The 12,882-nt window shown below is 41.8% G+C and overlaps 1 protein-coding gene across 9 annotated transcripts in view; it reads right to left on the bottom strand.

Moving 5' to 3' along the window:
- ptprk (protein tyrosine phosphatase receptor type K) overlaps positions 1 to 12,882 on the bottom strand; it is a 104,545-nt gene that overhangs the window by 54,090 nt on the left and 37,573 nt on the right. For all 9 annotated transcript variants that reach the window (XM_061811377.1, XM_061811378.1, XM_061811381.1 and 6 more), the window contains 4 exons: positions 9,899 to 10,021; positions 3,327 to 3,487; positions 3,157 to 3,208; positions 3,007 to 3,065 (listed from right to left, as the gene is read on the bottom strand). In XM_061811377.1, coding sequence (XP_061667361.1) covers positions 3,007 to 3,065; positions 3,157 to 3,208; positions 3,327 to 3,487; positions 9,899 to 10,021 — 395 coding nt within the window. The remainder of the gene's footprint in view (positions 1 to 3,006; positions 3,066 to 3,156; positions 3,209 to 3,326; positions 3,488 to 9,898; positions 10,022 to 12,882) is intronic.

The raw sequence follows: 12,882 nt of genomic DNA, 5'->3' as shown, positions 1-12,882 counted from the left end.
ATGATTTTATTTTGTCATGCTCCAAAACTTTTTTTTTTTTTTTTAAATATATTTTGGTTTTACTGCGGCACGGTGGCACAGCTGTAAAGCGTTGGCCTCACAGTTCTGAGGACCCGGGTTTGTTCGTGGCCCCACCTGTGTGGAGTTTGCATGTTCTCCCCGTGCCTGCGTGGGTTTCCTCCCACATCCCAAAAACATGCAACATTAAATGGACACTCTAGGTGTGATTTTGAGTGCGACTGTTTGTCTGTCTCTATGTGCCCTGCGATTGGCTGGCAAACCAGTTCACGCGATAAGAGAATCGACTTCAAACATGTTCTGTTCAATTGCCATTTTGGCTAAGGGGGCGGAGCTTAAAATCACCATCAGAAAGGTCCATTAACCAGACCCGTATGTGTTTGGAATATGGGAGGAAACGGGGGTATGCGTGGAAAAGCAATGCAAGCTCCTCTTCTTTGCCCCTCTCGACGGCCAGTCAAACGGGGTAAAGACGAGGTCAATGATAATTTTGTGGTGAGAATTTAATTAAGACCATTGCCAGCAGGCTGGATCACCTCTTTCACTCAATGTAATTTGGGTGTAAATTTTAGTCATTTCTCCTCCTCTTAGAGTCGCACTTACATGTGTTTGCTCACCGTTTTTAGGAGCACAGTGTTGAATATAAGAGAGAGGGTTGCTTCCAAATGATTGAGCGAATGAACCAGTTGGTGTCATCCATCACCCGTGAGAGCATCCATGAACTGCCCCCCCCCCCCCCTGACATTTTCCACGCTCCCCTGCCAATTATCCTATCATTCTTCCCACATTGCACGCAGCAATCACTCCAATTGAAATACTTTATGATAACTGATACCTTTTCTGTAAATTGCACTGTGGTACTTCAGCATAATAAGTGGACTAAACTTTTAATAAGCTTTGAAAGAAAAACTCTAGGTGGTCTGTCATGAAGCATGGTTTCCAAGCTGTCTGGTATACTAGTGATTCCTCAAGGTCACACAAGCAAAACTACTTTAAAATGGTGATTTATCCAATATTCTGTATACATTAACAGTGCCAAAATTACTTTATATGTTAAAAAAGTTACTAAAATATACAAATCAGTGAAATCTCTCACATTTGTGTTGTGCGGGTTGCACCGCCACTCCCCAGCCTCATTACCACGCGAGCTTTAATGCCAACAGAGGCGTGTTTGAACATGAGATGGCGGTGTCATAACCTCGGACCCAAGAACCGGTTTCATACCCTGAAAAACATCCTTAAGCCCTCCGCAAACAAGAATTGATTACTTTCAATTAGAACGTGTTGACACGTGCGTTTCATGCCGGCTTTCTTCTCTCGCGGTCACCCAGGGGGGGTAAGGTGGGGCACCAGATGGGTCATTTGGCAGATTCTTCCACCCTTCACTTTACAGTAGTATGATTGAGTCCCACGGGTGTGTATATTAATCAGGAAGTGTGTGTGCATGCCCTGACACTGACAATCATCTGCCACATGCATGTCAACAACACCCTACAACTATTTGAACAAGCACAGGCCGTGCCAACTAACTGTGACCCAAAAAATTGTAAAAATATACAGATAACTGTGTTAAACTACTCCATTGTGAATATCGTAATAGTTGTAGTTAGACTGTCTTATCCCCCCCAAAACATAAAAGATGAAGCAGCGGTGTCCCACTTGCTGACACAAATGCAAGTGGACGTACATGCACGACCCCCCCCCCCCCCCCAATCGCTTCTCACTACGTCTTTCTTGCCTCATCGTCACCTCCTGAGCCTCAGTCAACACAAATAAATCAGCAGCCTGCCTCAAAGCATGAGCGGTTTGTTTTTTAAGTCGTGCTGAGTGACTGTGTGTCCATGTGAACTATAAAGTAAAAGTCTGTGGGCACGCGTATTGATCAGTTTTATCCATGCATTGGCATTTTGACAAGGCCACTTTAAGAGCCACAAGGACGATTTTAGTCATATCAAGGCATTATCCGTTGTCAAGATTGGTTTGACGGTAAAACACAATTCAAGTAAATGTTTGGAAAGGGCTTGAAATGTGATTCAAATTGATGATCTAGTTATGCATCTCTTTGATTTGGACGTTCTGCTCATTCAAATGGTGGAATATTGTTGCCCAACCCAAACCAGGAAAGTGTTTTTTGTATGTCCTTGCCAATACATTAATTTATTTTTTGCTTAAAATGTATGCTTTAGTAGTAGAGTACGCTAGGCTGGGAGTGCATTCCCGTATCTGAAGCAACTCAGCCCCCAGCTTTGTAAACTTTTATTAACAAAAGTGCAGAATAACTTTAAACAAGCAACTTGCCTTCTTTGGAGCCATGATTGGGGGTTAATACGGTAGTTCTCGATAAGAAGAAAAACCGTCACTACCATGTCTGTGTACAGAGGGTGCGTTATATAAAATAACATAAGTGTTCTGGTTGCGCTGTGCGTGTTGTCATTTCCATTTTTTTTTTTCGGGGGGCGTTCGAATTGACAATAAAACGTGTCGTGGGTGGGTCAGCTGCTTGCACCGCGTGCATTATGTTATTTCTTGTTTTTTTCAGCGGCATGGGAATTCACAACAGAGCATGTCGTGGCTCAGCTGGTCTGGCCGCGCGCAATGTGTTATTTCCCTGTTTTGTCGGGGTTGTTCGAGTACCGATTTTCGTTCGAAAACAGAAGCAAAAAAATCTTGAAATTTCCGTTCGAAAAACGATTTGTTCGAAAACAGGGACATTCGAGAACCGAGGCTTTACTGTACTTTGCAATTTCTTTCATTCTAATTTGGCAGGCTTGTCAACAATACTCTTCTGTGTTGTGTCAAATTTACATGACATTTTTTGGGGGTCATTTTACTGGGCCTTTAAAAAAAAAAAAAATCACACATGCAAAAATCTTTTAAAAGGCCTTTTCAAAAGAGTGAAAGGCACGAAGAAGAAGACCATTTTGCTTTGCTTCCTGTAGGTATCGTGGCCAATACTTTTGCTCGCACAGAATAAGGGAGGGCGTTCACCTGATATTCGTTGGGCCAAAAGGTGGAGACCGCCAGCTCGGCCTTCAGCCAGTCTTTACCTGGAATGACACAAAAGTCCGGGGTGAAGTGTCACAATGGTGTCAGAAAAGTTTATCACATGATAATTTGATTTATGGTCAGAGGTGTTACCGGTGTATGTTGTAACATTCCATATAGGATTGGCCAGGGGACCTTTGTTAACCTGCATTCAAATGGAAGGAAAACAGTTTCAAAACTACTATTTAAATGGATAAGACAATGGTTGACAGTGTAGAATAATTACTAAAAAATATTTCAGACAATTTCCACATATTCAGTACCTTCACTAGGACATTGAGTGTACCGGGACTGGAGCCATCAGCGCTGGTGAGTAGATAGTTGAAGTCAATGCAGTGCGTGTCATTCTCCTTCATCACTGGGAGCTGAAACCGGGCCTTCTCACCAACTTCATACTGAGACACGTCCACATACATGTAGGAACCTGAACAAAAGTACATCAAGCGTTAAGGCTTGAGCTATTGATTCGCAGTTTTTGCGTGCCACCCTTTTGACTGTAGTACAATGCACCCATCAAGCAAATCTACTCTGTGTACTCCTGTCATCGTCTTTTTGTGCGTTTTGTTTTCCCCCAAGAAACAGCCGTGGCCGTGAAAGAAACCCATACTGACAATTATCTTTGAAGATTTACTATGGGAGGCCCCTGGGAAGTGTTTACCTTCTTGACCATCCATTTCAGACTTTCAAAAGCAGTTTTGAGTCAGTAGTTTTCTTTTCAATTGTTGTCAACACCCATCTGTTTTCCTCTCCTCTCATTTCATTTGGTCTTGGCGCACAATAATAAGCACCGCTTTCAACTACTTTGGGCCTTTCTCAGCATGTCAGTAACAGATAACACAAACAAGAAAAAAAAAGTGTCACAACCCGTATTTGCGGCTGTGAGGGACAGAGGAAGTGACAATTGTGTTTTGAATAATATTTGCGCGTTAATTATGTATTGATAACTTAATCTAGTTTCAGACAGCTAAAACATGTTTATACGTGTTTAAGTAGTTGAGCTTTCTTAAATCAACCTCAAATATTTTGGTTGAATTGGCGATGGGCACAATACTTGGATAATTCATTAATTGCCCATGAAGAATTCAGTCGACTATCATCTTGAAGCAATTTAGGCGAGTGCAGAACTTCGCTGCATCTGGCAACAATCGTGTTGAGTCATTCGTTGGCTTTCAAAAGAATGGCATGATGTCAGCAATCAGAAATTGAGCTAGAGCCACGAAGCTATGGCACTTCTCGTTAGCGGTTTGTTCGACATGACATTGGCGTTGAAATAGTTTACAACATTCAGATACGGCTGTGCTGGTATTAATTCGGGTTTGGTTCCTTCGTTGGTGACCAAGGAAATTTAGTCAAACGTGTATCCTATTATACACGGTATTTATGGTCAGTAACTTTGGGAAAAAAACATATGGAGTGACGACAGAGCGTATCCAGATGGTGCGATAATCAGCTTAGAGTTTAACACATATTTCTGCAGTGAAATACCATGAAATGTGAGACTTGAATCTCCACTATAATCTGCTGTTTAAACATACCACGTTCTTCAAAATGGGTCCACATTTTTTAGCTATTCAATTCAGACGTCTCATAGGTTTCATAGTGACTGTATACGTCGATGCGTTCAGCAGGCACAATATGCCATTTAAACCATTCCATCTGTGCTCCACTTGTGTAACCACAATACTTCATTTTAGCCAGTTAATTCTATTTGCCAGTTAGAAAACTCCCAATACAAATGCTACAATTGCCTATAGGAGAGAAATGATTATCTGTCAGTGTTCCGATAATACAGTGACAAGACATTGTTCTCCACGAGAATAAAAGGGCAAACAGTCGCACATTTTCAACCGATGCGCACAAAACACGTCTGCATTGCATCAAATGTGCCAATCGCTGACCCTTCTCGATTCGTCTCTTCCCTGTACACACACCCCTGACAGTAGTGTCTCTCATTAGCACTTATTTTAACGAATAATCCTACTTGCTTGTGAAAGTCACCAGCCGTGCGGAGTCTAACTTCATCCAAACTAGAAGGCTTCCACAAGGCCCGGAAAAGGACCTCTCAGAAACTCTAATATTAGTCTCTCTAACACAAACATGCAATAGGTGTCACTGCTGTTCCTTCTGGGATCAAACAGATACTCAGACATTGACACGAGGTGCAGTGAAGATGCCAAGACTGTGTGCGAGCTAAAAATATATGTATCAGTCAGAGTCCCAGATATGTCATATCGCATTTCATGGGAAGCTATAACATTTCACTTAATCATATCACTGCCTGGCAAAACCAAAATTATGGCCACTTTTTAACAGGAAAAAGAATATATTTTGGTTAGGCCTTGGCAGGTCACAACTGCAAGGGGATGAAGCCCAAAATGCAATAAAACTCAAGTTTACTGTATAAAGATTTGAAAAATAGTCTACAACCAACATTATCATCGGCAGCAATGATGGCAGCATGTTGGGATTTTGCTTAGACATGCCAGAGTCAAAGTTTTGAGATTTGTGTCTTGGTTGTGGTTTTCCGCGTGTGGAATTTTCAGGTTCTCCCCATGTACAATATATGTTGGGTTTATTGAAGACTGAAGTTTCCATTGGTGCAAATGGTCGTTTGTCTCTATGCACCCTGTAATTAGCTGGTGAAATTCATCTGGGATAGCTACAGACATATCTCACCTACAAACCTGATGACGACAAGTTTTAAAGAAAATTGATGGGTGAACATTTGTCATTATCATCATTGCTGTGGTGTGTAACCAATGGCCCAAGCGCCATATACGGTCCCTGAAATCCATTTGCTCTGGCCCACGACACAACTCTCAAGATAAATAGCTGCGATGGGGGAAAAAAGGTTCCCCGCCCCTGCTATGTAACAAAATCAAGACCTTATCTTTGGCAAAACCATGACAAAAAGTCTCACAAAACGAAACTAAAAGAACAGACATTGTGACACCGGATATCTGCCAGTTTCTTAGATGGCTGTTGTCTTTGAACTGCCAATGTCAAAAATGGACACTAATGGAATGACGACACAAAGTAACAAGGCTAAAAATACCCCCGAGACAGACTTAAGACCCAGATATGTCACATCACAGCAACAACAGCGGAGTTAAGCTGGAAGACGCCTTTCTTCAATGTAACAATAACGCACTCCGGTTGGTTTTTGTGTGCACCTGTTCAAATTGGATCCAGAGCGGCAAAGAATGTTTAGCCTGAAAATACCCCAAGCGAAGTTGTTCATTAAAAGGTACAGAAATGCAAGTCCTCTTCATCCTATATTCTTATCTCAAACGAGCAATGCCTGTGTGGAAAATTACGGCATTGCAAGAAATTGATGAAACAATGTTCAGGAGACAAATAATCAGCTCTATTGCAGTAATAAGCCTGTTCCCTCCACCTCCACAGATGACAAAAAAAGACGTGACGAGAAGCCAAATACGCTTCAAGTGGAGCTCGTTGACAACATCATGAGTCAATAGTCTCTACTTTAGTCCAGTGACTCACAGAGTCCCTGTCCGTAAATGTTCAACTGGCACCGTGCACACGGCGCCAGCCGACGTAGCGCCCAACCCCACTGGGGTGGCGTGTGCCAACGCCAACCCCCGTGGCGATTGCATGGATGAGTTCTATCACCACTGGAAATGCTGCCAAAACCCTTTCGGCGCTGCTCAATGTGGCCGGAAAGCAAAAATGGTACTTAATAACTAGGACAAATATATGTGGGATTTAAATACTATTGTCGCATAAGAACTGAATTCCGAATATAAAAAATGGGGATGAACACAGCCATTTGTGAAAATTTGTTAAATATGTGATCGATCTGCATTAACTGGAAGTTTAAGGATATTGAAGATGACTTTTACAAGGAAAAGAGGAACACAGACAACAAAACTTCCTTTTCTTTAAGTGTAAAGTTTGATGAGACTGAAGTTCCTGGGCTGTTAATGTCAATAAGCAATTTCTATTAAATAGAATTTTCAAACTCCCACTCCCTCACAGAATTAAAAATTCAAAATCCACGTTTTAGGGAAACATTGTACAAAAATATGGATGTGGGTTTGGCTTTCAATGCCTTTTATTTATCTTTATGAACAGCACTCGTTTCAAAATTTCTTCAATGCTAGAACTCACGAGATGCCACATAATAATAATAATAATAATAATAATAAGCAGCGGTGTCAAACTTGTTTTTGTCGCCGGCCGCATCGTAGTTACACTTTCCCTCAGTGGGTTGTTATGAATGGGAAATCATAAAAATCTTTTGACTCATCATATTTACATATGAAATTTATGAACTAGTATTGGAAACTGAAATCAATAATAATACGCAGCACCGTGGTTCAGCTGGAACGTGTTGGCCTCACAGTTCTGAGGCCCCAGGTTCAATCCCAGACCCACCTGTGTGTCATTTGTATGTTCTTCCCCGTGCATGCGTGGGTTTTCTCCGGGCACTCCGGTTTCCTCCCACATCCCAAAAAATTGCAAGATAAATTGGGCACTCTAAATTGCCCCTAGGTGTGATTGTGAATGTGGCTGTTTGTCTCTATGTGCCCTGCGATTGGCTGGCGACCAGTTCAGGGTGGACCCCGCCTCCTGCCTGTTGACAGCTGGGATAGGCTCCAGCACTCCCTGCGACCCTTGTGAGGATAAGTGGCTAAGAAAAAGGATGGATGGATAATATTAATTATTATTATGCCATGAAACATGTTAGCTAGTGTGAAAGTATTACCTCATTTATTAATTTATTTGAAAAGATACGGCAATCTGAACATGGGAAAATGCATGAGCTTTCAAAAAATGTTGTCATAGAAATGAAGGACAAAAAACACTGGCAGTCACACCTCAGGGCAATTTCGAGCCTCCAATTAATGCATATTTTTGTGATGTAGGAGGAAACCTGAGTGCCTGGAGAAAACCCACACAGGCACGGGAAGAACACGCAAACTCCACACAGGCGAGGCTGGGATTTGAACCCGAGTCCTCAGAACTGTGAGACCAACGCTCTAACTAGTTGCACCACCACGCCGCCTATATCTGGACTGCTTTCACATGCTTACACAAGTCTGAGCGCTAAAGCTACTTTGTTATGTCATTGTTGGCTTCTACGTTTGAATAAATTCTGAGCCTTAGGCTCTTTTCTCTTCTTCCATTCTACTTTGTTTTCCTTTTGCCCAAACACAGCATTTGAAGTCTCACGGGCATAAGAATTGTTGCAATTAAAAATCTTTTGGAAATCATAAGAAAAATCACAAAATATTGGATCTTTAGTCACTCTGGCCAAACTTGTTTTCGCTTCACGGCACTCTTGTTTGCCACTCATGATAATATTGTCACATCAAATTTAGGTGAGGATCTCCACCCTAGTCCGTCATCCCCGTGCTTCTGATCCATCGGCTAAATTTCTTAAATTCATGGAATTACTTGTGCGCTTATGGGCTCTCTAATTAACCTCTTCAAGGCTCCCAATCTTTCTTTTCACCACTGGGAAAGCATCTTCATCATTTGCACAAGCATGCCCCGGAATACACAGGAGGCGGAAATGTGTTTAGTGCCCCCCCCCCCTCACCCCCCCCCCCCCAAAAAAAAAAAAAATCATTGTCAAGAGCCTGAGCCTTTATCTAAATGTCAGGGAGATTGAGGCTTTCATAATGATAAGCAACAGCGATAAACAACAGCATCACACTGTCTTGATAAAGTAACAATCTTTGCCAGCACAACAGGACAAATAAGTGAGATGTGAGATGAGAATAGGAAAAGACTTGAAAATGGATAAATGAAAATTTACTGGTTTTTTTATTTGCATGCAAAGCTAGTACTCAACATTGCACGCGTGTTTTTTTGTTAAAACATTTCACGTTTAACATTGTAAAGTAGGCAACCTTCCCTGTTCCCCCCTTTTGATTAATGACCTCCTGTTCTTAATTAGACCCCCAGCCCCGAGGCAGAAAAAATTAATTCCCCCCTCATCATCACCATCATGGAAAAAAAAAAACAGATTACATAGGAGCAACAGGGAATGTGAGTAGAAGCATGTCTGACGATGCTTTTACTAGTGAGACAAGCAAAAAATATTACAAAAATAAAAAATATGACATAATTACCAGAAATGTCTACCTGACTTCAATCATGCATTTGATGGCCAGCGAAAACATTCCCATATTTGCAAATGGAGAAAAGATGATGACTTTTCGCCTTAGGTGGTCTCAGTATTGAATCTCATTTAAAATGTTTGCATAAATACCAAGAAAAACATTTTATTTTATGCATACGTCTTATTCCATATTACACACTAAGGTAGAATTTCGTATGTCACTTTCATAGTTCTGAGATTCAGGGTGAAAAACTGGACTCAACCCTTGCTGACTGACCCTATCGAGGTCCACAATTTACTTGATTGACTATGGGGAAAAGTAGCAATCAATTCACAATTTTTGAAATATTTCTAGATTATTTTAGTGGGAGAAAATACTAGAGAAAGATATTTTCCCACCTACCGTGTACAGTATCTTTAATGATAGTTTGCAAGGAGGTAGCAAAACTTGATAGCTTATGTCATCTTGTTCTTGGGACAGGGTAAATTTGTTAAAAATAACCAATGGTTCTCTTATTTGTGAATAAATTATTTCAAGACGTGATTAATAAATCACTTCCTCACAATGGACCGAATTTTTGAAGATCAATTAATCGATCAGTTTGCCAATTTCGATGACAGATATTGGATCAAATCTTTGAGTAACAAAAATATTTGTAACGACAGAGCTACATTAGAATTTTTTATTAATTATAGCAATTATGAATGCCATCTTGAAAACAGTTCCACAATTAAGAGTATTACCTTTGGGCAGGTATGGGGACACGTAGGCCACTTCCTGGGTGTTGATGTGCATCCAGTCAAAGTCGTCATAGGGATCCTGTTGGTAGTCACACTGGGAGAAGCCCTCATCAAATGTGCAGCTTCCTGCAACAGAAACAAGTTGAGTTCAACGCAGGGATGGAAAAAAAGTCATAAAGTTTAGCATTTGATATGCCAGAGGTGAACAGAGAAATTGTAAGAATGACACAGACTCATTAAAATGTTTTTTTTTTTTTTTTTTTTTTGCTTGAGTAAGCCATTTGTAGTTTACAAAAACGTTAGAAGAGTTATGCTATTTAATATTTCAATGCTCAGGAGACTGAGGTGATTAATAAAGCACCAGGAGTGAGTGCGGAGCTCCAACAGTCATCCATCAAGGTTAGGCAGAATTACCCCTGACTCAACCATCATCAGCCTTCAGCGGATCATCTAAGCCCATCACCACCACCTTTAGGCACGCGTGTGTGAGCTGGCTGCTACAGGCCCCTCCCCTCCCCCCCATAAAAACAAGAAGTTGCTCTAATACAGAGAGACGCTGCCTGTCCCTAGTGGCCAGCAGACCCAATCAACTCGCGATGATACACGGCTTGTACCAGCAATGTGCTGATAGGAATGCCACACTGATTTCAAACCAGCTATCTGATTCATTGACCTTCCAGCCATGCATGGTTTGTGTTAATAACACGGCTCTGGGGCATATTACAAAGAAAAGCCGAGTACCATCTGATAAAAGTCTCTAATTGTTAGTGGGTTCCAAGATTAGACGACTCCTCTTGACCTTTTGGTCAGAGGAGCTGGAACACGTCGACACCAGATACAAGATAACAGTAGCTATCATGATAATCAGTTCAAAAGTTACTATAAAATTAAAGGACACAAATTAATAAAGAGACTTAAAGGCTGCCATCCAAAATCTGGTTTCAAGGGACCAAACGACAGGTGATTGATGATTTCATGACTAATAATTTTAGGTCTTCAGATCACAATGATCCATTGGTCAGCAGAAGATTAAAAAAACATTTTTTCTTAAAACTGCACGCAAACAATCTTAATTTCACGTTAAGGCTGTCCAAATGGCTCAGTGTTCTCTGCAACTATTGCGTCTGTAGAAGGTAGTCTGCATTTGGTGTGCATTTTCTTCCGTTTTAGTTGTCAAATCTCCCCAAGTATCCAACCCAAACCTTCTCACTACTGTTACTACTATTTTAAATTAAAACTCTGCATTATGACAGGAGAATTCAAGGCCATGTTTCTTCTTCAGAGGTCTGTCATCACACTGCAGTGGAGGGTTTGCCATTCATTTCTTTTGTTCTTTGGCAAATGACATTCAGTCTTATCGTGAAATTGGAGATAAATGAAGAAACGGGTCCAAGCGCGGTGGAACAGTTGGCGGAAGAGATCTGGTGTTCTTTGTGACAGAAGAGTCTCCACTAGGATGAAGGGCAAAGTCAAAACAGTGGTGAGGCCGGTCATCATGTATGGATTAGAGACCGTGGCACTGAAGAAACAACAGGAAGCAGAACTTGAGGTAGCAGAAATGAAGATGTTGAGGTTCTCGCTCAGAGTGAGAAGGTTGGATAGGATTAGAAATTAGCTCATTAGAGAGACAGCCAAAGTCGGATATTTTGGAAAGACAAGCTTAGAGAGAGCAGACTTCGATGGTTTGGACATGTCCAGAGGCGAGAGAGTGAGTATATTCGTAGAAGGGTGCTGAGGATGGCGCTGCCAGGCAAAAGAGTGGGAGGAAGACCAAAGAAAAGGTTGATGGATGTTGTGAGGGAAGACATTAGGACAGTGGGTGTTAGAGAGGAAGGTGCACTAGATTGTCTAAGATGGAAAAAGATGACACGCTGCGGCGACCCCTAACGGGACAAGCCAAAAGGAAAAGAAGACTGCCGAGTCTTGATTGGATTCTTTCCTCACGAGAAGCAAAATGTTTTTTCTAAAACCTGTGATTTGTTTGGTAAGCCCTATATGCAGGGACCAATCCAGGATATACCCCAAGTCAGCTGGGTTTGAGTTCATTCTAAACTACACATGCTCCTCTGATATCCCAAACTGCAGGTAAACTCTGATATATGCACCCAAGAACATGTCATGATGACACACAACCAGCACTTCCAGCAATGAACATCTAAGTATTAGGTTAGCACTACAGCTACCTTTGTCCTAGAGCGAACTGCTGCATGCCATGACACAGAGCAAAACGACAGGCCTTGAGATTCCCCACTGATTTTGAGTGGGAGCTACAGTAGAAGACCAAGCGGAGACAGCCGCTGCCGCGGGAGAAACACGTTAAAGTCAAACTAAGTGACTCCTTTCGGCTGCTGGCTGTATGGCTGGCTGTGACTCATGGCCTCGGAGACCCATTGGATCACATTCCTCTTGGCATTCTTCGTAAAAACCAGCCCGGCTCTGTGCATTTTAGTCCAGTTCCGTTCAGTTTTGTTAAGTCTTTGTCACAGCGAGTTACCTCGTGGAGAATGTCACTTTGTGCAGAGGGCATGTAATGCACCACTGACAAAACTCATTTTTTTTGGTGCCTTAAACTCATACTTAATTTGGACCCAAATTCTGCTGATGCTTGAAATGCAAGCGTATGTATGTGGGTGTGTGCGCAACTCCGAGACTTTTTCAACCCCCCCCCTCCATCGTCTGTGTGTGTGTGTGTGTGTGTCAGTTTACATCTTGCTGTCTGAAAATTCTCTGCATGCGTGGAAACAGCCAAGTGTGCACATCATGCTTTGAGTCCATAGTAACAGCAAGTGGCTGTGGACATCACTAACCTTGTATAGGTTTGAGTCTGAGGACTTACAAGACATGAACATGTGCCTGCATTGGTTACTTTATAAGGTATAGCCACAGAATCTATTGGAACCAAACATAGCACTGTCAGAGAGGTATTTACAGTGCATCTGGAGAGTATTCACAGCAACCTTTATCCACATTATATATTACGGACATAT

This window comes from Syngnathoides biaculeatus, chromosome 23 (genome assembly GCF_019802595.1).
Source record: "Syngnathoides biaculeatus isolate LvHL_M chromosome 23, ASM1980259v1, whole genome shotgun sequence".
NCBI lineage: Eukaryota > Metazoa > Chordata > Actinopteri > Syngnathiformes > Syngnathidae > Syngnathoides > Syngnathoides biaculeatus.
The sequence above is the reverse complement of the archived record's forward strand: the minus strand, read 5'-3'. Positions and strand labels throughout refer to the sequence as shown.